This window comes from Lagopus leucura, unplaced genomic scaffold (assembly GCF_019238085.1).
Source record: "Lagopus leucura isolate 7727_CA_CO unplaced genomic scaffold, USGS_WTPT01 Super-Scaffold_73, whole genome shotgun sequence".
Taxonomy (NCBI): Eukaryota; Metazoa; Chordata; class Aves; order Galliformes; family Phasianidae; genus Lagopus; species Lagopus leucura.
The window spans coordinates 7,119,014-7,146,292 of NW_024962252.1; the positions used below are offsets into that span (position 1 = coordinate 7,119,014).

At 40.2% G+C, this 27,279-nt stretch overlaps 2 protein-coding genes and 1 long non-coding RNA gene across 4 annotated transcripts in view; 1 reads left to right on the plus strand and 2 right to left on the minus strand.

Moving 5' to 3' along the window:
* Nucleotides 1–11,864, minus strand: part of LPIN1 (lipin 1) — a 75,324-nt gene extending 63,460 nt beyond the window's left edge. The window contains exon 1 of one of the 2 annotated variants that reach the window (XM_042874489.1): nt 11,655–11,864. In XM_042874489.1, coding sequence (XP_042730423.1) covers nt 11,655–11,735 — 81 coding nt within the window. In that variant the 5' untranslated portion in view covers nt 11,736–11,864. The remainder of the gene's footprint in view (nt 1–11,654) is intronic. The other variant, XM_042874507.1, reaches the window with a different exon arrangement.
* The window catches only part of LOC122181795, a 44,892-nt gene extending 18,632 nt beyond the window's left edge, over nt 1–26,260 (plus strand). The window contains exons 3-4 of the long non-coding RNA XR_006179594.1: nt 24,917–25,100; nt 25,965–26,260. This is a non-coding gene — a long non-coding RNA (uncharacterized LOC122181795). The remainder of the gene's footprint in view (nt 1–24,916; nt 25,101–25,964) is intronic.
* Nucleotides 20,371–27,279, minus strand: part of GREB1 (growth regulating estrogen receptor binding 1) — a 51,332-nt gene continuing 44,423 nt past the window's right edge. Inside the window, exons 29-32 of the mRNA XM_042874478.1 lie at nt 24,971–25,106; nt 24,313–24,513; nt 22,500–22,638; nt 20,371–20,870 (exon numbers count right to left, since the gene is read on the minus strand). Coding sequence (XP_042730412.1) covers nt 20,707–20,870; nt 22,500–22,638; nt 24,313–24,513; nt 24,971–25,106 — 640 coding nt within the window. The 3' untranslated portion in view covers nt 20,371–20,706. The remainder of the gene's footprint in view (nt 20,871–22,499; nt 22,639–24,312; nt 24,514–24,970; nt 25,107–27,279) is intronic.

The window sequence follows — 27,279 nt, forward strand, 5'->3', positions numbered from 1 at the left end:
ATTTTGTAGAATGTGGTATCTTTGTAGTACAGAGATGATGGGACTTTTGTCCCAAGGTCAGTTTTCTGGAGTGGAAACAATAGCAGAAGAAAAACAATTATTCTATATCTATATCACAGAGGGTGGTGACGCACTGGAACAGGTTGCCCAAGGAGCTTGTGGATACCCCATCCTTGGAGGCATGCAAGGCCAGGCTGGATGTGGCTCTGGGCAGCCTGGTCCAGTGGTTAGTGATCCTGCACATAGCAGGGGGGTTGAAACTGGATGATCATTGTGGTCCTTTTCAACCCAAGCCATTCTATGTTTCTATGATTCTATGATCTCTTAGTGAGCCACAAAGTTTGGACACCTCCATTGTGGCTAGCACTGTCACAGGCCTTCTGTGCTTTGTGAGCAACCCAGCTAACCCCAGCCTCCTGTCATGAAGCTGTATTTCTCATGGTTAACGAAGGTTCCCAGTTCCTTGCATCACAACATAGGGTTCATATGTAGTAAAGACTACGTACACATAAAAGTAAATACAAGTTCAGAAATAGACTTTGGAAGCTGTTCCCTACTGGATTTTGTCCAGGAGTCAGAAAACAGGGAGGAGGAGAGCCTAAGTGTGCTTTTTGTTGTATGAGATTTGTTTTTCTCACTAACACTACATGCTGTTCAGGACTATTTCTAGGAAGAAGGAGGGGATCGTAAAAGCCAATCAGAATTGCTGAGTAGTAGAAAAACAGCATGAGCAGAACAAGAGGAAGCTTTTGACTCACATTCTTGGGCAGGAACATCGCAGAATGCAGCAGGGCAGAACTGTTTTACTTCCGTGCTGCAAGTTTAATACTTGTTTATATGTAAAGCTTTAAGAATCTTTAGAAATATTTTAAATCACATTAACAGTCCTTTCAGCTTAATGAGCTTTACTTAACATTTAAATAATTGTGTTGGCTTTGAAATTATTCCAACATGAAACCGAATTGTATCATTACAGTTTCCTTTTGCCTCTCCTCCTGTTTTCCTCAGAATTTTGCTTAAAGCAGCCTGGCATCTAGCACTCCTTTGTTATTAAAAGTGATATCACTTTTCTTCAGGCTATGAGTGAAGCTTCACAGATGCCCTTGCTGTACAGCATACAGTTTACATTGCCAGCATATGCTCCATGTGGGGCTGGCTGACCCTGGGATAAAGCAGTATCTTCCAGTGTTCTTTACAATCATCTCTTCTACACTGATGGAGCTGCTATTGCTGCTGTGCTGGTAGTGAAGACATGCAGGACTAAACCAGCAATAAGAACCTTCTCTCAGGAATGATCTGAGGCTCTCTCTTTTCTGGATTTACAGTTTAAGAATTACATGGTGAGATGTAGCTCTGGGCAGCCTGGTCTAGTGGTTGGCAGGGGAGTTGAAACTAGGTGATCATTATGGTCCTTTTCAACCCAGGCCATTCTATGATTCCATGATTCTATGAGATCTGTGCTGTAAACCTCTTCCAATATCCAGTTACATGATCAAGGATGTAATACTTAAGGCTAGCAGGATCCATTTTTGTAATTAAATTCACAGATCAGGAAGTGAGCAGGAGGTGACAGAATGAAAACAAGAGATAATCTGTTCACTGGAGCAGGGTCTAGGGTATTTTCTTTATTTTTATTTATTAGATGATGTCCTTCATGGAATTATTTAATTATTCCTGTGTGAAGGGACTTCTGCAAAGAGCAAGCACACAGATCCAGTTACTTGTATTCTGCTTCAGGTGACAACACAGGTCTACATCTTTTCAGAGCCTGTTTCACTCTGGTCAGAGTTTTCATTCATGGTTTCTTAGTGTTTAAATAAAACATTACTTGATTAAGAGAGTTCCCACAGTAGAAGTGTAAAGATGTTTAACGTAAGGACTCAGCCTGGGTGTGCATTTCTGGCTTCCAGGATAGAGAATGGTTTCCCCTGACTTCAGGGCCACCTTTCTTCAGGGAGATCAGAACCTAGGGCTGCCCACTTACCTTGGACATTCATAATGAAGACGGTTATGTCAGGATTCTTTTTCTAATCAACAGGAAGATGTAGCTTTGTTACAGCATGATCCACCTGGCCTACCCTAAAATGTCATAGGAAGGCACCTGGCCTGTCATAGGAAGGCACTTTCCATAGCAGCTTGCTGTTCTTTCTCCTGTACCATTTTTCGCAGTTTTTTCCCATATGACACATTTTCCTTTGTACAGTGTGCTTAAAGCACACTGCTTCCAGCAGGGGCTGCAGCTCCATGAAATGAAATCAGCTTTTCTTCAGCAAACTCTCATGGATAATGGAAGAATGAAAAACAGACATAAATGCATGCTGAAAATCACTACAGCAGTCAAAACTCTCCCAGGGTTTACAGAGGAGGAGAACATGCACTAAGACTCACTTTTTTTTACTATTGCTTGCTTGTTTTCACCAGAGCTCAGCAGCTTCATTGTGGTCCATTTTGTTACACATTGTAAAAGGACAAAACAAAAAGCTTGTGCCAGAATCTCTCTTTTGTGCAGTCCTCCTTAATCACAGAAGAGGGAGGATTTCCTGAAGTAGTATTCAACTTAGGAACATGGTTTTGTGGTCATGGTGATGGGTCCAAAGTTCGATTAGATGATCCTAGTGATCTTTTCCAATCTTAATGATTCTATGATTCTGTGATATCATGATTCAAAAGTCTGGTCAGTCCTTCAATGGCTGCTGACAGTGAGAAATGAAAGTGAGGAACCGCTCCAGCATGGCAGTGTAATGCAGATTCCCATCTATCAGCACCTTCCCTAACCTTGGCCAAAGCCTAAGAGAGCTAGCTGACTGTGTTCTCCATAGGCAGTGGAGAAGTAGAGGTATTTTCAAGGACTGATTTATTCCAAAGGCTTTATCTTGAACATGAACCCTTCAGGGGGAGCACTGCTCTATTTCCACTGAGCCCAAATGTAGTCAAAAGCCATGCAGCAGCCTCTGCCTCCCTCTGACATGGGTGCAGTTGAAATGAGTCCATGGGAAGGTGAGAGGCAAGGTCACGGGGAAGCAGAGCCCCAGCCACCACGCGAGGAAGGGCTGGAGGCTTGTGGCTCTGGCCTTTGGCAGCCCTCTTCCCTGGCGGCTTCTGCCAAAGGCTGAGGGAGAGCTTTGTTGGGCTGGATGCAGCCCAGCTGTTACATACACCTTCTTCAGAAGGAAAGTGCCTGGCTGTATAAAAGGTAACTTAGTGCTGGGTTAACACTTCTTTTGTAACTTTTTACATCTGGCACAGAAACCTCCCCCTCTTACCCTGATGCCTGTACTGCTGAGAAAACTGAGTCAGAAACTTGGCTGTTGCTTCTCTGACAGCACTAACCTGTCACCCATTAGGCACAAACTGCCAGCAAGAAATTAGACACTTGCCTCCATCTTGTTTTTTCAGTCATTAAGTGTTGGGATTAGATAGTCTGCCAGACACCTATTAATAAACCACCTTTTTGTTTGTTGTTGTGGTGTTAGGCCAAGAGAAGATCCCATTTCCTTGCTGCTATTCATTGTCAGTGCTGCAGAGATCCTCAGGAATAACACAGATTTCTGTATCATTCTCTAATCTGCTGAGATTTGTGTAGTGCTCGTAAGGAGGAGGAAGAAGATAGATAGAGATCAGTGAGCTTGCTACATTAAAAAAGTGTCTCAGGAAAGTTCACATTCTCTTCTGACCATCAAGGCCTGGCTGTGCACAAGTATCACCTTGGAATGGAAAGGGGGAAGAGACAGAAAGAATATTAATTCTGAGCAAAACTTAAGCTTTATGACACAGTTTATATCCAAATTTGTCGCTGCAGAGATGTGAACATCTTCACTGACTCCTACTTTACAAACATAATGAAGCTGCTACAGGGAAGCAGAAGGGAGGAATAAAACAAAAATAAGCAAACCTCCTTCTTCCATCCTTTTAACTCTCATCTGTCATGTAGCTTTTTACATAGGAAGAAAATAAAAGCATTAGTATATTCACAATCTGTTTATTCAATCCCTCTGTTACATAAAGAACTGCCTCCATGAATCTCAAAGCATGTTACAAAAGATGTTATTAGCATAATCCCCTTTTAGCAGATGGAGTAACTGAGAAAGTTGCAGTGGTTTGCTGAACCAGCAGCACTGGGGAAAGTTGCTTTGTCACCCTGTGTTGGGCCAGCCTCACAGGGCTTAGGCCAAGAGCTGCCCTTTGTTTCTCAATCTCAGGCAGAAATCTTAATTGGCTTACACTGAAGTCATTGCCTTTGTTGCACATACAAAATAAAATTTCCAACGGAAGGGATTTATGAACATCCAAACATTTTTATCAAAGGTCACGTCTGTATTTCTTTAAATCAGTTCAAATTGCAATGACTTGCATTTTCACTGACCTGCCAAAAATGTTGGGGCGTGGCCAGTGAAATCAGTCTGAGGATGTAAAGATGCGGAATAATTAAATACCAGTGGGAAAACTCTCCTTCAAGTTCTTCACACGAATAATTTTAGTAGTGCATTTCTACTGCACTTCTTGAACATTCCTCTGCATGAAAGCTCCCCATCAGATGTCTTGCAAAAACCTCTACGCAAAAACTGGGGGGTGGAAGGTGCTCACATATGTATGCTGAAAGATGATCCTTGATCTCTACAGATTTCTCAGAGGTGTTTGCTGAGATGCTTTTCTGTGTAACCTACCTTAGGAAGCTGATTTGTCAGGGAGGTTGGACTAGATGAGGCATGTCCAACCCAAGCATTACTTTCTTAGTGACCTATGTATAATGTCAACCAAGACAATTCCTCTTCATTCAGAGCAGCCCATGTAAACCAAAAAATTGGATACCCATGGACTAGATGATTGCCAAAGGTCCCTTCCAACCCTTACGATTCTTGATTCTGTGACATCCAACAAAGCCCCGACTTACACCTCTGCCTTATGTCTCTCTGCCTTCAAACACCAAAGAAAAGATGAGTCCACAGAGAAATGTATCAGATTTTCAGATTTTAAAGGAAAGTTAGTGATTTTATTAGCAAAGCTTTGCAGAACTCCTAATTGCTAGCATAATACCTGAAAATGAACCCTGAGATGTTTGACATTATATTCTCTAATTATTTGTTTACTCAAAACTCTACTCCACTCTATGTGGGGATATTAGCACCAAAGCTGTACTACACACAGAAGCTGAGCAAAGATTATGGGGGAGATAAACCCAAGCATAACACAAAAACAACCAAAAAAAAAAAGCCATTCCTGATGTATACAGCACTGATGAAAAGGTAAAGTAATGAAAAACTTTCATTCTGGTTAGCAAGCCCATATGTACACAGAGCACCTGGAAATAAGGAACAGTTTAATCAATGATGATGGCATAGGAGGCAATGCTAGAAAAGGCACAGATTGAGAATTATCCCATTGCTTCTTTTCTAACAAGGGAAACAGAAGGCCTCAGCCATGACTAATGTCTGTGACCACTGGAGGTCACTTTTGTTTTAGAAACCCTCAGCTGTCAAGGTTTTAGGCAGCAACACAGTCTGTCCAACTCCTACAGCTGGAGTTTGCAAACTTGTTCATAACAATTCATCGAAAATATCTATTTTGTTTTATGATATTCAGCGGCTCAGCAGGGCTTCAGAGGATACTAGCAAATCGCTGCGGTCAGCCATGGTGAAACAGCCATTCAAAAAAAGATTTAAAAAACTTTAAAAAAATCTATATTATAGAGTTTTGCACTGTGACTATTTAGACCTGGAAGACAATGATGTTATTAAATAAATGAATTTAAAACAACGGAAGGATTGGGTTAGAATGAAAAAAAAAAGAACATGTTTTCTTTGTGGCTGTGAAGACAGGTTACTGTTTGAAAGTGCATCAATATTTATGAAGAAAAATTTTAAACTATTCACCTGATTCATGAATCAAATAACATGCACATCTTTCACTTAGCTGAAAGGCTCCGAGTTTAGGATGTCTGCCACTGAAGAAATGAAGCAAATAGAAGTAGCAATATGCTTCCCTTGCCCCTTGTGTTCCCCTTGTTTGTTGGGCAAAAGAAAAATTTCTCATACGTTGCAGTAGTACATTCAGGTAGTACATTTAAGTAATGACACTGTAAAATCAGCATTGCTCCAAGATCTGAGGCTCTCATGAAATTGAGAAGACAGAAGGGAGAATAAAGGAAGAGAAGGCGAGAAAATACAGGAACTAAATAAATCCATCCATCAATTTTCTTCTTGGCCTTTCAGAAGGAAGGATTTACTATGAAAGGGCATTCCTCTATTGCCTGGTAAGAGTACCTGTATTATAGATCCGTTCTGTTCAACAAGTGATCAATCTACTGTGGTGTGGTCTGCAGTTTGTATGATGGACTTCCTAGGAAGCTGTAAAGATAAAAATCACAGCTTGCCACATATTGAAGATTTTGAGAGCTCAGAAGCAGTGTTTCTGAGGGGAAAATATGATCTTGACTTCATTTCGTGAGTGCTCTGACAGTGCCACCGGATCCCTCATAGCTACTGAGACCTCACCTCCCTGAAGGCCTCATGAAAAACACATGATTTCAAAATTTTTGACTTGCTTCATGTTTAACTTCAGGTGCTAAAACCTAAACAAAAGCCACTGGCATGTTAACAAATGTCCTGCGTGAGAGGGAGTTTCAGAGCCCCCAAAGGACACGGTGCACAGAAAACTTTCAGTATCTCCATTTCATAAAGCAAATCGTCAAACTTTATGAGTGGCTACACCCTTCAGCCATCCCCAAAAACAACCAGGCAGTGGATATTTCCCTGACTGTGCAGGTTCGAACTGGGTGTCACAGGAAGCCCCCACCTGCTTCTGAAATTCCTCATATTAAGAGGATGCACACACATAAGGAAGCCAGGCAATCTTTGCTCCATTTACAGTTTCTTAATTATTTCAGCACTGCAAAGGTGATGGCATCCACAAGACCATTTGCTCCCATTTCCATACTCACACACACACAGATATCATTTTGAGCAAGGTAAAAGCCAGTTTTGCATTTCCTGAACCATTTTGCCGTGAACATTCTGAGATTATTTTCCTGGTCTGTGCTCACTGAATGCTGAGGCAGCCTCTTTTAGAGCCAAAACACTTTTAGAAGTGTTTTGCAAATGCAGCCGACAGCTTGCTGTAGGTTTTGTTCAGTCATTTGAACACGGCTCCTGAAATTTGTACTTTGAAATGGTGCAACATCCAGTTGCAAGTGAATCACCTGTCAGTAATCACTACAAGGAACACTGGCAACAGGGAGATAACACTCTCTGCATTTATGGAAACAATTGTTGTTATTAAAGCTTACTCATCCTGCTAAAAAGAAGCCTCGTGGCAGTGTAGGCGACAGGAAGGAGTGGAAAGCAAGGCAGCTGGTAGCTTCTATACTGTTTGCCTACCAGCTCACATCCTTTGGTCCTTGTGAACTTGCAAGTCTATATTAAGACAGGGCAGGCTCTATGAGACATGATCCCCAGATACAGAGTGATTGCTGACCTCCAGCAATCTGCTGTGAAGAAAAGGCAGTACTTTGTTTGCAAAAGTTCCTCGAAGCATGAAGGTCTTCAGCTGGGATCTCAGAGCAGAGCTCCCTGTAACAAGTGGGAATTATGGAAAATAAAACCTGATGTTTGCCCAAGGCTACATGGGAATTTTCGTACAGGAATTTGCATAGATCTTTGTGTCCTCTGTAGTTTAGCAGGCTCAGCCCTGCTCTAAAGTTTCAGATAATGAAGGTGGGCTGAGTACCAGATAAGGTAGTGCTCCTAGATATTTCTGTAATTAAATCTGCATAAACCACACTATCATTTGATACAAAACCTCGCTGTGGGCTCTCTCTGGAAAGCAGGTGACCCTACACCCAAGGATCCCCAGAGCAGCCTCGTGACCTCCCCCACTTGACAAGACAGCTGTCCAACCCAAAGCACAGGGATTTCAAGCACACCCTTCAAAACAAAGTAAACAACCCCCAGGTGAACTGATGAGAGCGTGAAAAAGTTGAATCCAAACAAATCAATCAAGGGGAATAAAAGGCCTTCTCCTAGCTCCTGCCACAGCCCCTCATGAGTGCTTCCTGGTCACAAAATGGGCAGTCAGGTTCGTGTGCCTGGCACACACCCATCATGACCCCAGCACCCTGTGGTGATGTATGGCCTGCTGACATTTTGGTGTTGTAGGCAAAAGCCACAGGAATTAGGTTCGGTGTCACCACCCAGCCTTGCAATGTCACCTCAGAAGGCTGCCTGGGCAAGAGCCTTTGAGGGACACCTTTGACTGCCAGAGCATTCCCATTCTGGGGAATCTGCTCTCAGACTCTGTGTGCCTATGCAGCCTCTCTAAGTAGGAGGAGCCTTGGCAGCCCCGAGCTCATCCCTCTCCTCCGTGTAGATCTGGTGCAAGAATGAGCAAAACGAATCCACCTTTGCATTGTAAATACAAATTTGTGGCAATCGACTATGACACTGTAGAGAATTTATAATCATCTTACCTTCACGTGAGGTCTAGAAAGGCAGATACACAAGTGTAACACAACCAGTGTCAGCCAGCTGCAATATGGGCTGCAGGTCGCACTGTTCCGGCAGCATCCTCCATTCCTAACAGTCCTATTTCCAGCCACACAGGTTAGTCACAGTTTTTATCAAAACTTCATCTGCTGACACACTGCCAGTGGGTGGTTAAAAAAAGAAGGAAAAGAAATTGAACTGGTTGTGCAGGTTTTTAAGGTAAAACTTTTCCTTCTGCCTAATCTATTATATAATTGCCACAAAACTGCCTTCCTAAGTATCTATTTCAAGTCCGAATCATAGCTACACCATCCTCACCATGATGTATTGGCTTCTCTCGGTGATGTGTAATTTCTTTGTCTGAAGTTCATGTTATGCATTTTTTCACAGAATCACAGAATGGCCAGGGTTGGAAGGGACCTCAAGGATCATGAATCTCCAACCCCCCTGCCACATGCAGGGCCACCAACCTCCACATTCAATACTAGACCAGGCTGCCCAGGGCCCCATCCAACCTGGCCTTGAACACCTCTAGGGTTTGGGGCAACCACAACCTCTCTGGGCAGCCTGTTCCAGCACCTCACCACTCTCTGTAAAGAATTTCCTCTGACATCCAACCGAACTCTTCCCTCCCTAATTTTCCTTTATTCATCTGATGAAAGGGGGAGAAGTATATAATCTCATTCAATATCTTTATGGAAATAAAATGTCCTTGTGTAATCATACTTATGTGATCCTCTTGGAATGCTGTGGTAAATAAGGAGTTTTGAAGCCTAGATGCTTATAAAAGAGTACTTTTGCTTCTGGAAGCATGCAATATTTTTAATTGCACATTAAATTTCAAAGTTTAACCTAAGGACTCAAATGCTTATCCTTGCATACCTATGGAATCTTTTATTTGAACAACTCCTCATTATGAGCTTTTAAAAATCTCAAATCAAGTCTTCCCTCATCATCCTAAGGGAATTTTTTATTTACTGCATGATTTGCAGACACACAGAAGCACTTCAGTAAATCTATGGAGAGAAATGGTCTTCTCTGAAGTTCTTAGCAGAAACCTAGAGGCCAACACCAACACTTTCAAATATATTTAGAATATCTATTTCTATTAAAATCTGATATGTTTTATATGCTAAATAACACTGCTTATTTAATTTGTAATGAAACTTCCACATTTGTTACAGAATAGAATGTTCCATGGCTCAGTGGAATCCATGGTTTTTCTTCACAAATGGGGAGACTTATAAGTGAAGGAAATTCCCAGAGGGAAATTTAAACTAAAGTACATATGTATACACCACAGTCTTGGCTTTTTTGTTTTCTCTTTTTCATTTTATTTTTGCTTTGCTTTGCTTTGGTTTTTCAGAACATCTTAATTTTTAATAAAAGCTCATAGCCAGAAATCTGCTGAAGCTTTTTAGCCATACTCAGAGTTAGTTTTTATTGAATAAATGTAAGTCACTCTGAAAGTAATGCATCCTATTCATTTCCATGGAAACTACAGATGCAGTGAGCGTAGCAGCACTGATAGAACACATTCTCAGCTACAAAACACCATTTTTCAACAGTCATCACCATTCATTTCACAAGCAATGAACAAGAGCCTGCGTGCTGCACTCAAAATGGTCTGCACCAGTGGAGGTGACCCTCTATCACTGCTACCACTGCTGAAATGCCCCTCACTTGCTCACATCCACTGTTTGGTCTCCATCTACATTCAGCAAATGTTGATGAATGTCAGTGGGTGCCATCTTTTCCTCACAGAGGCATTCAGTGACACACCTTTGCCACATAAGCACTTCCATGTCAGACTCCATTGTGTCAGAGTGCCCCTCTGCTGTCATCTGTCACAGCAACATGTCATGGGATAATGGCAGGAAGGTTCAACCTTTACTACCATACCACCAGTGTAGAAGTTCTTTAGAGCTCTACCATCTGCTAGTTGTTCAGCACATCTCTATCCACACCCAAACTCCATTCTGATCACTCTGCATGGGATCTTAACTGAAAATAGAGCCTTAATTTAATTAAGAAGTCAACATCTATAAATTGTTTTCCTACACCTCAAAAATAGATATTCACCTACACACTAATCCTGTTACTCGTCAGCAACCTTGTGGATTGATAATGAGAACAACTGATATTCTTTTTTATCCTCCCTGCATGTTCCTGCAAAGATGAACCAATTTTAAATCCACAGTCCTATCGTCAGCTAAAACAGTTTACTCTATGTTTTTTACCTTCAAAAATAATTTTCTTTGATAACTCCTCAAGCACCTGCATGAAATGTCAGTTCAGTGCTTACAGACACTGTGCCTCTTGTGCCTCACCACCAACGATCAGAAAGCATTTCAAACGCTGAGGTTTCCACAAAAATCATACGTGCGTATGTTTATAAAAAGGTAATGAAATTTAAGATCATGAAATGAAAACATAAATACTAATGTCAAGATTTATTTATTTTTTAATCACAATCCTACTAAATATGCTTTCTAAAAAGTAATTGAAAGCCTTGCTTGCACAACCCTCTTTTTCTGAAACCCGCAGAATTCCCGAACCACTCAGTAGAACTGTTCCTGTTTTGATCTGAAGTTCTATCGGGATGAACACATCCCTTACCTTCCCGTCAGAAAGCCTCGCTGACCCACAGCCTCTCTGGTATCAATAGGCATCAAGCCAGAACCTTAAACCACAGGACAATGCTTAGTGGACCACTGGTGCACCATATTTTGTATTAAGGCAGTTTCTGTCTTACTGAAAAAAATGACAGCAATGCATTTCTGTGTTTGTAATAGAAGTCTCACTGACCCTCTTCTTAACACATGTTTAGAGCAAAGGTTTATGCTATTGTTTAAATCACTTCCTTCCGTCACACCAAATGGTACATTTCCACAGTGCTGCTTTACGGAGCCAGTAAGACAGCAAAGCAAATGGTACAGAATCAGTCAGGTTTTCTTGCAGCACCTGACATACACAACAGAAGCAATAGGTTTTCACCATTCAAATGTTTTCAAAACATCTACAGGTAAAGCTGAAACAGAAGCATAAGCATACTTTGCTAGGAGATTAAGAAAGCTGGTTTTATTCAGTTCTATCCAGGCTCATACAGCACAGTCTCTTACTTTTTCCTACAGCTTTAAACTGTTATTTATGCAACCTTAAGGCATAAGATCTTACCCAAGACCAAGGGGAGCCAGGAGGGCTCTCAGGCTGTTCTTCGTCCTCAGACGACATCTTGAGGTGATCATTTTCCCCCATTCTTTGCACAGGATACTAAACTAGCCTTGGCTTCGGCCATATACAAAAATGCTGCCTTCAGGTTTTAGCTGTTGACAACAAAGCTCCAGAGAATACAATTTCCCAGTGATCGCGTTTGCTTGCTAATTTTACCTGCTGAAGTTCTTGGAAGCACAGTCAGAGAAAGAAACATGAGCTCCGTAAACCAGAGCACATTTTCCTTGCAACTGACTCCTCAAGTATCCTAATTAAGTCATAAGGTTCAGTGAAAAATTAGAGCTTGGCAAACCAATTAACTTCCAAACAGTCAGTATCCATTGTACGTCTGTATGAGATTTTATGCTCAGACAACCTGCTGAGTGTTACAATCTGTGAACAGAATATAAGGAATTCTCACCCTGCCAACGTTTTATTACCATCACTAATCATATTTAGAATGGATTTTAATGGTTTCATTTTGTTTTCAAGGCAGGTTCTTAATGTCAAAATCTCATTCTGCCTTTCTGCATAGTTGTGCAGTTGTTACAGATCGTAACTGCGCAGGCAGCACAGATTCCTCCTTCTGTGCAATAAAGAACTTGAAAGAGGACACTTTCTTTTCCATTTATTTCTTTTGGTCTTACATTTCCTTTCAGATATGTGCCAAAGTGCAAAGACAATTATTATAAATGTTGTCCTATGTAACTTCAGACAAATGAGCCCAGATACCTGAGGTGGGACGCCCTTGTCTATAAGAGAACTACAGAACTCAGCGTCCTAAAATCACCTCTGGCAGCTGATCTGAATGGAATCCCAGATGAGACACAGAGAGGCTTTGCTGTTGAGCTGACCAGTAATTCACGGCTCTGTTACGCCTTCAAATTCATAACCTTTGGCTTTGATTTTATTAATTCCTCTTCTAGTGATGCATCCACTTGCATTTGCTGGTGAAATAAAATTCTTATCAAAAATCCCTGACTTCAGGCAAATGCTTCTCAATCTTTCCTCTGTGCTCAAGAATGAAGTGTGCTATTTGTAGTAAGCTACTGCAGGAGAGACCCAGCATTATCTTTGAGTTGATAATGATCATCAAATCAACAAGTGCACCCAGCTGCGTTTGATATTTCACCTTGAGCTATATGTAGATTCACTAAGTAGGTAAAACAATAAGCAATGAAAAAAGAAAACTTTGGAAATGTGGTGTTGAGCACAGGAGCAGCCTGTAGCCAGCATATGGTCTCTGTCCACCGTAAATGGCACATTCATGGACATTCATGGGGCATTCACCTGGAAGACGGGAGAAGAGTTAATTTTCAGATAAATTAATGCCTACTTAGACAAACACATCAGAAACTTTGAATCTAAGGTGGCCAAATAGTCAGGTCACTTTAATACGGCAGGCCAACATTTCGCAGAGATAAGAGAACAGCACTTAAGTTACCAGGATGCTCAAATTACTTGCTTCTGTTGAAGAGCAAATGGTAAGACTGTCAGCACAGTAACCCATTTATTAGGTATCTGGCACATCACATTTTCTTTCTGGAACAGATTTGGGGAAGGAAATTCAATACAATTCTCCTGAATGCTGCTTAGCAGGGAAATGCCACACCTAGAGCATTTCAGTGGCATTCCTGCCCCTGCTGAAATGTTTATTCACTGCATTTGAAAGGTGGGAATCACTGTTTGCCAAAGTAATTTTCCACTGTACCACCCAACTCTTCTGTTAAATTTACTTTCAAACTGTGATAACAGTCTATCAGAAACTGTTTCAATCACAGTTATAATACTATATAATATATATAATTATAACAAATAGTAATATTATTTATAAAATCCTTCAAGAAGTGGCTGGACATCTTTCCCAGCACACTGCACATCTGGAGCCTTTGTCATCTTGAGCACTGAACAGCTCTGGGAACTTTCTTTCCCCAGGAAGTCCTGACAGCTACAAGCATTTCTACTGTGCAGCACATGAACCTGGTGACTGCTGCTCCTAGAGGGATGCTCCTGACTGTCTGGTGTCCTGCATCCAAGGGTGACCAGTACCAGATGTTTCTGATCGAGAAATCCAGAAACGGAAGAACAACCACATGGAAAAGGATTTTCCCCCTAACTTTCATACATGAGAACAGTGATTCCCATCCTTTCCCTAAGGTTTTCATTTCCACTGCCTCTACTTCTGTGCTCCCAGCCAGGCCAATTCCTCTTTGCCTCCTGAAAGTCTCCTTCCTATAGCCTCAGGTGCCAGCCCTTTTCCTCTCAGTGCCTTCCCATTTCTCCACGACTTTGCTACTTTGCTGCTCTTTCCCACGTTAGCATTTCTCATCAGAGACCCACTGGGACTGCCCCAAAAATCACAGAAGATATTCTCAGACTCAGGTTCACATAAAGTTCACAGTCACTTTTGGATTCCTACTCAGCTCATTGCCTCTGGGAGATCCTGTAGCAAAAAGCTTCATTGGATAATCATGCAACGCATACAAAAATCTTGTGACAATTTTAAATATTGCCTGATGATTTCATTACATGAGGACACAGGGTAAACAGGAGCCAATTTCGTTTTATAAATAGCATCTGTAAGTGCTCTGTCATGAGAAGGGGAAAAAAAAAACAAAAAAACATTTGTAATCATCCCAGAATATTTAAAATGGTAATATTATCTCATGGAAGCCTTGGTGTGAGCTTTATTTTCTGAACTGATAAGATAATGCCTTCTTATTTTTAACAGGATAGTTTTTCATTAAGATTAATTTAAGATGTTTTTAAATACAGCCACAGCTCTGCTGTTCTGGGGCAGGATCACTAGGATCACTTTCCTAGAACAGTCTAACTTCCTCCAGTTTTTTCACAATGCTGGAGTTGCTGAGAACAAAGCATAGGGACCTGCTTTTCACTACTTTCTCTGTTTTATCTCCTAAACACCAAGGGCAATTAATAAGCCCTTGAAATAGGGATGAAGAAAGCCCTCTGCTTTGTGCCTCTGGGCGCACACAGGAAAGGAGCCCCAGGATCATGTTGCACCACACCAAGAAGCCCTGCTGCAGTCCTGTGCACTCCTCTGCAGAACCATGATCCACCAGATCCAGCACCTCTCTCCAAACAGGGATGTCAGGAGGTTTATATAAGGTCAGCAGACCCCACAAAATGAAAACATCCTCTGGAAGAATGGTAGGAGGAGCTCTTGCAAGGGAGAGAAGAGGAGATTGAGCAATAAATAGCAATGGAGCTTGGAATTTTTTAATTATATAGGTGCCAAGGAGAACAAATAATGAAAGACACGTGACACAGGTAAGATGTAAGATGCTGCATGTTTGGCCCAAATACAGCCCAGTGTTCCCCACTTGAGAGTGGCACACAAGGCTGCTGATGTGTCCCAGCACAGATGCCAGTTTGTGTAGGACAGATCTGAGATTTACATCTGATAGACTATGGGCATTTATGAAAATAAAATTCAAAGGGAAAGAAATGACATCATCACCAAACCCAGATTCTGTGCAATTGCAAAATGACCTGCTGCTTAAGTGTGGTACAGAATCCTGTGGCTACTGCCATACCCTGCTCTCAAAACAGTTACTAAGTCCCTCCTGGCTCCCCACAGGCAATAACAAGTCCAAACTCACTTTCATATCAACCCTGTTATTTCTAAAAGAAAAAGGAAATTGTTAAGCTGCTGTTAACAATGCTGCTGAAGTTTTTCTATAACACATCAGAATGCACTTTGCCAAAATAATCCTCCTTAATATGTTCAGAGTTTAAGTGTTCAGTCAACACATCAGTGATGCAACAAGTAGAAGGACAACTAAGAAAATGCAAAACAAATATGTCAGGTTTTTCGAGGATTTAAACAAAACCACATTTACGTACAGATCATAGAGTCGTAGAGTCATTAAGATTGGAAAAGATCACTAAGGTCATCAAATCCAGCCACCAACCCATCCCCACTGTGCCGACTGACCACATCCCTCAGTGCCACATCTCCGTGGTTCCTGAACAGCTCCAGGGATGGTAACTCCACCACCTCCCCAGGCAACTTTATTAAGTCTTTCTTAAAACCATAGCAGGCAATTTCAAATCTCTTTTTCTTACTGAGCAGAATTCTCACTGTTACCTTTGATGTCCTCTCTCTCTTTTATTGAATAGTATGTACACACTGAGCAATGCCAGCAGCTGGGCTATGCCTCAGAACTCCCTGAGCTGTGTCCTCTACAACAATCCGTGACTGCCTCTGGAGCTGCCAAGGCAGGACTGGAAATGTTATAAAAGCACTGACCAGAACTGCTGTTGTTTTTTTAGGTGAAAATTGGAGCAGGGATAAAGGGTGGAAGGCAGTCAACAGGCAGAGAATGCGCGGAATCAATTTTCCTTTTCACTGAAGAGCTGGATCCTTAAAGAGATAGCAAAAAGGAACAAATAACATTATTCCAGTGGAAGCTGATGAACTACCAAGGCAGACTGCTGAGGGGCAGACACCAAGGTTCTTCTGTCTCTGCTTTAAGCCCCACTTCTCCACCTTGTGAACCTCTGTGACCCCGAGCCTTACACATTGAGTCTGTTTCTCTTGTATTTCTTTCGCTATGTGTGACCGACACACATCACCACAGAGTATCACAGATCTGCCTTTGATATATTTAGCAGCTGCTGTGAGATGCAGCGTGGGAGCTGAGGACTGTACATTCCCCATCACAACAGGAGGTGCTTATTAAGGGAAGAATGCTGAAATCCCTTACATCCTGTAGCGTTCGTGTCATCTATAATGCCCATGGTATTCAAATACCAGACATCAGTGCTCAAGTGCTTGTGAAGTATGCTTTGATAGCAGAGAGAGGATGGTCAGAAGGAATATAATGTCACCTTCCCAGTAACCTTCTCTATATTTGGATACTGTCTGTTGCAAAGCTGAATCACAAAATGCTTCGCCCTCTGACACGCAGTACAGAACATGATTACAATACTGTCTGTGATAATAGTGGCTGACTAAGACAGCAAGCATGGGAGGCACTTGAGAAGAAGTTAGAGGCTGGATAAAAGTCAGTAAAAGCATGCTGTCAGTTCCCTTTTGCCTTTTGTTTCCTACAACATTATCACATCAATCCGTGTGATGGAGAGCTCTATCTTCTTGCCAAGTCAGAAAGAATAAATGATTTGTTTGCTTAATGAGTATGGGCCAATTTTTCTCACAAAGGCAAACGTGATGGAAAGCAAATAATTCCCTCTCACAAAGGTAAGACAAGAATGGAGCTGGGACCTGGGTCCTCAACCCCATGGTAAAAAAAACACAGCAAAAAGAAGTTGCTACTGTGTGTATGGTAAGAGATACCAGTCCCACTCAACCAGATGGCATTTTATTTGTCTTGATTGTTTATCTGCATTACTGTGTCACCTCAGAGTCCAGGTTGGACACAAAATCCTACATTGTCTCTATGCTTGATAGCTGACAGTTGGAGGGAGTTTAGCAGGTAAACTATACCAAGAATGAAGAAACTTTTGGATGGAGCTCTGGAGAGCTGTACTCCCTGCCTCATCCACCACCACTACTCAGACCACATTAAGAAAATGCTGTGTTTTTTTGCCATATTGTGTGCCTAGCTTCCCTATATGGGAAGCAACTGCATTTTGGTCACGCAAGGAGTGCATATCTGCTCTTACAGCAGGATGTGCCTCGTCAGAAAATGGGCAGTTCAAGCCAGTTTCACTATATATGTGACTGTTTATATATGTACTCTTTGGTGGAGAATGACTGTGCTTGGTCACACAACAGAAACACGTCTGGTGAGGCCAGGTCCTGAGAATCCTATCCTGTATAAAGGGTACAGTGAGCAAGTAACTTTGAGCCAAAGGAGAATGTCAAGAAAGGATGTGATTTTTTGATTCCCATCGGATTTAGCGATGTTTTAATTTCACAGATAAGAACAGTTTTGCATGAAGAATGCCACAGCAGCAATAAAGTAAACATGCCTTTCTGGAATTACTTTTAAGCTTTTCCCCGTTCACTTGGTCTGTACATGAAAGAATTTGGGTTACTGAATATTTTAAGTAGGCTGTCTGTTGCTGAAATTTCAAAAATGTAATAATGTTCTAGTTGAAAAAGAGCTATCTTTTCCACACAGAAAACTTTAAATAAACACACAGTTACAATGTTTTGCGTTTTCATAATGTTTCTGCTTCTTTATGTCAGCACCTTAAATCTTAACAAGTAACCTTAATAAATGATGTCAGACATCTCCAGTGACATGAAATGGTCTGTTCAAATGAGAGTAAAGAACCTAGAATGCCAAAATGCCAGCAACCGCTTTAACAGGGAATTGTTTCAAACAAACAAAACCAAAACCAAAACCTAAAAACCTACCTGTCCAAACTAGAAGTTTAAATGCATTTTTTATCTTGCAGATATTTAATGAAAATCTTTGAACTTGTGATCATTTCAAAAGGTTTTACCCAGTGCCAGTAGAAATGAACACAAGTAGAATAGCATGGGGCAAGGCAGAGGGTAAATGCTGGATAATTCCATGAAGACAGAGCCTAAGCACAATCAAGCAACTTTTGCAGTGCTGTAAAGATTTGAGGAACCTTGACAGCCACATTAATGGATCTGTATTTTATCAGAGTGATATCTATCTGCAGAAGCATTGTACACACTGGTCAATAACTTTATGGGACATGCATGAGGCTGGACTGGTAAGAAAGGCACACTGATATTCTCACCAGTGTGGTGTTCTTGAAACTTACTGTGAATCATGCTAGCTCCTCTAATTTCTGGCCATTTCTCTCTGTTTCTCTTTCCTAACATTTCAGTAGTCAAACTGAATATATTAAAATGTTGTTAGAAAAGCAAGAGTTTATTTATGAATATGCTGGACAGTACCATATTTCTCTACCACTTCCATTATGAAAAAAAGAAAAAACACATATATTTGCTCTGAAATAAATTCTTAAGACTACAGTGAACAACCAGAAATTTTGCTGTGCAAAGTCCCCATCTCTGAAAGCAGAACTGAAAAGTTTCTTGTTTCAATAAATACTTTAGGCATTTTTTCCATTAGAGAGGTTGATTCATGGAGAAAATGCCTTCTAAGGACTTGCAAAACAAATCATCTCATATCTAAAACATAAGAAAAGTTTGCAAATGTTTGGCATAAATAGTTGGAGCATTTGGTTACAAGAAAGGAGATTTCAAAGCTCTGTCTTTAGCCCAGAGTTCTTTTAAAGACTCATGTACCTTAGAGGCTATGTTATGCTTTAGACCATTAAAAGACACTCTGTTTTCTCTTGTTCAGTTCAGGAAATTATTTAATCATCTTAGCCCCTTTCAACCAAACTTTCTTCTCCCCCAACCCTCCCCCCACAAAAAACATCCAGTGCTATACACCACCAAGACAGATATCCATGCAGTATTGACTTTATTTATAAAGAATAGTTTGGACAAGAATGCCACATTCCTTTAAAAAGTTTAAATTAACTAACCAACAGGTGAAAACTGCACAGGTGGTGCTATTTACATAAGATAATGTCCATCTTCCTTCCCAAAACTTAAACAAAGCCAATCTCACTCTGAAAGAAAAACAACAGAATACATAAGCACACTGATTTCTAGCAGTTATCTTGCAAATAGCAGCCTGTCTCTTGTAAATAGCAGTCAAGTCTCTCGTATTTACTGAAATTACCTTTTCCTGGTAAACGTTATGAAATTTGCTCTTTGGCACAGCCATATTCATGTCATCATTTCAAGACTGATACTGTAAAGGCTTCAGGCACCTAATGGCATTTCATCAATATAAAATCAATGATACTCTCATTGGTGTATCCAGCAAGAAAGACTGCCCAAATATTAGACACCTTCTGGAAATGTCTATACTTACCCTTCCTGCGTCCAGACTGAATGAAGTTTACACAGATTCTATAAAAATAAACACAAAATCTGAAACTTAGAGAATACTTCCAAAAACCTAGACAAGGATTGTGATCACTGACTTCATAGATAGAGAGCACAAAAATCCTGTGATGCCCGGTGCCTTTCTAGAACATGCTCTTGTATGGCCACCTAAATTCCTCAGATCCATAGTCTGTATTTTCTCACTTTTTTAATGCACCTTGGCAAGAAAATATCCCCAGTAAGTGTATTAGGAAAGTTTCAGAACCATCTGATCCACTGTCTTGAATGCACTGGGCCTACCTTGAAGCTTGTAGTCAGTGCAAGAATTTAGTCAGGAAACAAAAACATCAATGTTCTAGATGTAAAAATCACTTGCAGGTAAATCTCACCATTTGGTGTTCTCAGTTGTGCCAAGCAGTTTCATTTTCATGTTTAAACGTTCAGATTTCATTGTCAAATTTACTTTCCTGGCTCTTCTTTATGCCATGAAATTCAGACATGTGATTATGCTGCCATCCCAAGATTCCCGTATACTAAAACTATCCAGTTGGCATCTGTTAAAAAAAATAAGACTCCAACTGGGCTCCCATTCTTTAAGAATTATACTTTACATATCTTCATTAAAAAGCCTACCTGGATCAATTAAGAGCAATATCCTACAAGACTGTAACAATTCCTGTTGCCTTGTGCCAACAGTTAGATAAATAAGACTTGTAAAACAAAATCAAAATCTGTTCCTACATTTACATTTCCTATTTCTGGAATGGACACAAGTTTTCTAAAACTCTTGCTTATCAACTTGCATGTGGTCTTTTTTGTGTCAGAAGAAATGCATTCATTGATTTCCCTTCTGATTGAAATTTTTTGCTGCCACGAGGAATAATGAGTTTCTCTGTCCTTCCCAGGAATCAAGAATTACCTCCGTCAGACAATTAAATTAGAAAATCCACTTACAGTGCTTGGAAATAAGAGGATAAATTGATTCTAATAGACAATGGCAAGTCCTGTTTCTCCTCAGAAAGCACAGCCTCTCAAAAGCCATTTCATGAGATGCTGGCAATTAGTCTCCTGTATCATTCTTCTTCTTCTTCTTCTTCTTCTTTTTTTTTTCCCTAGTTATTCAGGAAAAGTGTCTAGTTTCTATTAAATATGTCGTCCAGTCAGGAAGAAAAGTGGCCTGTCCTCTTTTGCGTTGGCAGTCTGGAATTCATCCCTCAATCGAAACTGCCATTCATCTTCCAGCTCCAGCCGGACAACAGTCTGGCGAAGAGAATTCCGATCTTGACAAATAACACACAGGGTGGCACCTAAGTAAACAGTAAGAAACCCATGTGAGTATCAGCCTCGTTCTCAAATCGCCCATCTCCCACCACCTCTTAGCAAGAGGAATTTCCACCACTTCCAAAACAGGAGCTACAGATATTCTTGAGTGAAAACTAAGACATTTAGGTTTTTTGGAGAGTTATCTTCAGTTCCCTGTTTATCAGGGTCTTCTTCTGTAACCTGGGATATCTAGTATTCGTCTAGTACACAGGATTAGCAATACATTCCTTCTCTTTGGAGAAAGAAAGATCAAATCTGTCAAGTCAAAGAGGGTGGTGACAGAAAACAAAGTAATACCTTACATCCATTACTGTTCTAGCCCTGATAGAACATTACTTTGTTAAGTGAAACCCTCACTGAACAAAACACACCACAAGCCAATCCCCACAATGGCTAATTAAGCTCTGTGTGTTTTGCTGACCAGAAATGATCTAATATGAACTGTTTTGCCTGGCATGCTGATACTATTTCAACACATATACACACATGATTTCCTGGCTCTTGAAAAAAGTGCTCAGTCAAGAGGAAATCACCTCACCTGCTCTCATTACTCTGCAAAAGAGATGGTGAGATAGAAAGAGATGCCCAAGACAGAAACAGCTGAGATACAATAAAAGTAAAGAGAGTCGAGTGGTGTTTAATGCTTAACTGACTGATTAGAAGGTCAACTAAACTGCCAAGGGAAACAGGGAACTCTTGAATCAAATACACTTTGTGCTACACACTGCAAAAATCATCTGATTTGTGCAGGCTTCTTGTCACTCGAAAAAAATGCAGAGTAACTTTGAATGAAAGCAGTCCTTTTATACTTCAAATGTGGACATTGCTCCAGAATGCAAATAGACACAGGGACTCACGTGGCTTCAGTAGCACATGCAGGTAAAGCATTGTGTACCCTAATCTGTGCTACAAATACCTATACAAAACTGCATTAACTACAAAAAAGAACATGGCAGTTCATAACTTCTGTTTTAAGAAGGCAGTGGCAGTGGTGTTTATACTCCAGTGACAGATGTAGCTGAGTGAAACAAATCCCCAGAGCACTGAATCTCTACAACAGCAGCAGAACAATCCAAAAGAAGTTGCAATACAGACAGAAGTGATTTGTCTCCAGTGCTGTCCATGATCATATGCACTATGTGAAGAAACTGGATACTAAGAATAACTTTTAAGGATAAGGATATATTATATATATTATATATATAAATAAGGATAGCATTTATATTTCCAGGAACAGCAAACAGATTCTGATGAAGTCTTATCATCATCCATTTTTTCTTGACAACTGAAAAAACATCACTTGCAAGAACACAATGGGTGAATGTTTCATACATAATCATTTTCAAATATAAGGTAACAATTTATGTGTTTACACTATGCATAGCAGTGTAGACCAAACGTTGTTTCCCTGTCTGCAGAACTCTTAACACTGTTATGGATGAATCATCAAATATCAGAGATGGTAGGGCATATAAACACAAATATAAATACACACATGTGCATGCACAGTTTTTCACATAACATTCAAAATCAATGGTGCTTTCCCCATTTTGATCCCAGATTTCCAGTGACCATGTCATATAATTCCCAGTAATAAAACGGTTGAGGCTCACCTTTAAGAAAATGGAACTTCTTCAAAAAGCTAGCTACAACAAAGGAGTCACAGAGGTACAGCAGGAGACCACTGAATGTCAAACCAGAGGAACTGATATTCAGAGAGTGAGGCCGTGAACTCACATAGCAAACTGCAATCTGATTGGGAGGGGATAAGAAACATAGAAATTAGCTTTCTTCAGGCTTCTTCACATCAACCTTACAGTATTTGCACCTGATCCACCTTCAGACTTGCTTTCCAACTCCAAACATTATGATCATTACTGTTCCTTTGTAACAATTTCTCTACTTATTAAAAAGCAATCTAAAAGCAGTATCTGTAACTATTCATTAGTCATAATTACTCATTACTACTATAATGAGGTTTAGATATGAATGGTTTGAAAGCTGCAGTAATGATGGCTCCCCACATCCATAACTCCGTGACCTGCACAGCACAGTTCATCTACACAAGCATAAATATAGTAAGTGCACAGTCTGACACAAGAAAAACCCTGTAGAAAGGTCTAATGCCATTTACATCACAAAAGGATTAAAAAATCAGTTTAGTTGTGCATCTACATAATTGCATGAGGTTTCCTACTGTCTAATTGCTTTTTCTATTATTAATCTCCTATTCCAGTGGGAAATAGGAGTATTTATAGCATCCTTTCAGGTTTTGTAAATTTCAGGTTAAGGAATCCTCTAAATATAACTGGACTTCCGAAGTGCCTTTCTACTCACCTGGGGCAGACCCACATCCAGCCGAAATCAGCATGATTCAGTGGAGGAAGGTTGACTCACAGCAAGAGAAACTGGCGCAAGATATCACTATTTATACATATTGTAGATGCAATAATTCCTTCAACCCTGCTGTATCATATACTAGCTCAGGTAACAATTCCCAAACTGAATTTAACTGAAAGGATGCAGTGGATGAAGGCACTAACAGCACAGTGCCCTTCCACGGATTTTGTTTTTTCAGGCATGATGGGAAGCTCAGCCAGAAAGGACTGGAATCAATCATAGAATCACTCAGGTTGGAAAAGACTTTAAAGATCATTGAGTCCAACCACAACCTAACCATACTACCCTAACTCTAACAACCCTCTGCTAAATCATGCCCCTGAGCAAGAAAGACAGAGATCAAAATGTTCTGGAAGCAGCACAGATTGGAAGGTCATTACACAGCTGTTTTGGTAAAGAAGTTAAGTTAGTAAATGCAGCAAGTCTGATTTTCATTTAGTATTTAAGTCAAGTGAAAAGATAAAAATAGATTAGTGAAAATCAGCTCCTTACTATCGCACTTCTACATGACCTACATTTGTATTTAAAAATAACCTTGGCTTTAGGTCCAAAGCCACTGGGGAGAGCCAACGGATCTTAAATGCTGATGTCAGCCTCTCCCACTCTGACTGTGTATCTTGGTATTTGCTGCTCTGACTCAGCTTGTCAGTTAAAAGTGGACAAAAACTTTTGTATTTTGAAGTGCTTTTTAAGGACTAGTTAGTGTTTGTAAAACTCTTGTGGAAGATATTTGATGTAGGAAGGACCAAATTACAATGGACTGGGAAAACACTTCTTAAAAAAAACGTGTTCTATGTAAGTTAAAAATCTAATACCACTCACCAATTCTATTGGACAACTCTGATATTGCTTTCCATGTACTTTATTTGTAGTTTCCCCCAATACCTCTATAAGACCAATTTAACACCATAGGGTTCTAATATCTGTTAATTTGAAGTCTGTGTTCTGAAGGCATCCATCAACAAATTCATCTGAAACATAGGCAATACATTCCTAAAGCAAATTAAAGATTTCTTTGTTTCATACCTGCGGTCCTAAGTTGAGGTAACAGTCAACAGAGAGCACTGGATGTCTATAATTCTTCAGTGAGAGAGGGAAGAAGCGGTGGCTGTGATACTGGAGGTATTTTTCTAGGAGTAACTGGGCAGGTGCTGCCAAGAAGGTATGCTTGCTGTCAGGAGCACAAATGTATTGAGCAGGTGAGATTGAAACTGGAATGTCAGATACCTATGAGGAAAAAATATTTCTGGCACAGATCAATCCTGATCAATCACATTGCATTTATCTGAATTCTGGTTTGTACAAAACACATCTCAACCCAAAAATCTAAGACTTACACAAGAATAGTCATTCAGACAAACGTATCTGCTACTAAAAATGTTGAGAGATTCAAATAACTATATTTGTATTTACAGAGACTTAGAGTTTTCTTCTTTGATACCAAAGTACTCCTGAATATGAAATCATTTGAAGATGAGTAATCAATACTTTACACTTACAGTGAATGGTTATGTTTACTGTAAAATGTTATTTGGGGTAATTTTGAAAATTGGATTTTAGAAAAAAAAGAAGCAAATGTATCCCATTACTGGCACCTGAACCATTAATATCTCAGCTCTCCTGGTTACAGGGTACGAAAGGGAAAACAAAATTTTAACAAGGAAGAAGAAGTCTCAGTTCCCACCTTGGACTTAATGTGGAAGGATCTTTGTCCTCCTACTGCAATTTGCTTTTTCATGACACTGAAGTGATTGAACCGACAAATAAGAAGGCCAGCACTGTGGACACGCAAGTTGAAGTCAACATCATCACAGGTAAATCTAGGAAGAATAAAATCACAGCACTTCAGAGGAAAGTTTCTCATCACAGACTAACAAGTACAAGCACTCAAGGTCTTTGATCAATACCATATGAAGGAGAGCTAACAAACATACCAACACTTCATTTAGTAGTAACCAGTCAGGGAAAGAGACTTCAGCTTTGAAATAAGCGAGGTCAGTAGCAATAACCAGAATGAATTCAAGAAGATCAGAATGAGGGAGGGAACCATTAGGAAGTGAAATAACCAGAAACGCAGGAGAAAGCAGAAAGAGGAAGGTACCAAAATGCCAGGGAAATGACCCAGGAGTTAAAAACATTTCTTTGCCTCTTAGTACAATAGTGCAGTCATGGAGAAAATATACACAAATATTTCCTTGACCTAAAAAAGGTTAATGAAATTAATTCCTTTGACTTCCAAGGAAATGGAAAAGGCCCTACATTTGATCTGTCAAATGCAAAGAAGTCTGCCTAATCATTTTTCCTTTAGAATAGAAATATCTGTTGTTGACAATAGAACAAAGGGCAATGGGCACAAGCTAAAACACAGGAAGTTCCATGCAAACCTGAGGAAAAATCTCTTTGCTGTGAGGGTGACAGAGCACTGGAACAGGCTGCCCAGACAGTCTCCTTCTCTGGGGATACTGAAGAACCTTTTGGATGCTTTCCTGTGTAACCTACTGCAGGGAACTTGCTATAGCAGGGGGTTGGACTCAATGATGTCCAGATGTCTCCTTCAATCCCTGCAATTCTGTGATATCCAGTAATTTTGTTTTATACTCCCCTACAGAAATAATGTAATTTTACGTAAGTAGAGAAAAAATTATTTGAAGACAAAGACCCTTTTCTTAATCCAACAGAACTTCTGGAACAGAGAAATAAAGTAAGCAGAATGAGGCCAAACATCCTTGAGCTGAATTTGACCTATTTCAACAATAAGACGGAACAGAAGGTAAACTTCTAAAGCTGACAACATTTAAATCCTCTGGCCTTTGGAAAATTCAGCCTCAGTTCTCCATTTGGAATGCAGATTTGTACAGCAAACAGGATGATGTGCAGAACTGTGGAATTAACATCCAAGGCTTGGATTTAAAACAGCGAAGTACTTACTGCAACAACAGACATCAGTAAGAAAAATGATATTTTATTGTATGTTTTGAAAACCCTCTTTGATTTTAGCAATATTTATGTGGATACTTGTTGTCCACATATCTCAGTGTCTCTGTGTTTTAAAATATACCTTTTTCATTGCTAGCTCAGGCTTGGACTGTCATGTAATGCTTCAACCTCAACAGCACCCACATAAAGCAATATGGATTAAAGACACAGGCAGGAAATGGATGATGTGGTCTGGCATTCCTGACCTTTTAGCATTGCTGCCCATGCTTGTATCATTTTACTTTATTGCACTATTTTCTTCATTAGCAGTTCATAATGCTTCGTAAGATAATACCACTGGACTGCTTGGGAGCACTGTTCTGTATCAGAAGATGAATGGGAGCAAATTTAAAATGCTCTTTTAGTGTCAGATTGATAATGATAGGAATTTAGGTCATCTGTTTATCCAGACTAATGAAAGTACAAGATCTTCCACTCAGTTAGAAATAAATTTGGACTTCAGGAGACATCTTCCTGAGAAATACAGTAGTGTTTTGCTGTGCATTTTAGATGACCTGGGCTATCCCAAATAGCTTAAAGAAAAATAAATATTTTAGATTTCCTGTAATACGTGTCAACCCCATGTGGATATATTGTGCACGCTGAGGTGCCTAAAGGCTCACTTTAGACAGAGGAATCCCACCTCTGACAATAGCTACTTCATTCTGTTGTGATAAATGCTTGCTTCTCGGAACCAATACCCCAGGGTTTTCTCAAGAAAATCAGTGAATGCCTGTGAGGTGCTGCACATAGTGAATGCAGTTCTGGTAACCGTGGTGATGCTGTTCATGGTAGTATTTTAATTTGAAATACTCTATGTGATATAAATAAAAAGAAAAATGGGAGTTCTGTGGCAGCAGAATGTGAGAAATAATCACTAATGTTGATGTTCATTTACTGCTTTCTTCTGATTTGGCTGATAAACATACATGGAATAGAATAGGAATAGGAATAGGAATAGGAATAGGAATAGGAATAGGAATAGGAATAGGAATAGGAATAGGAATAGGAATAGGA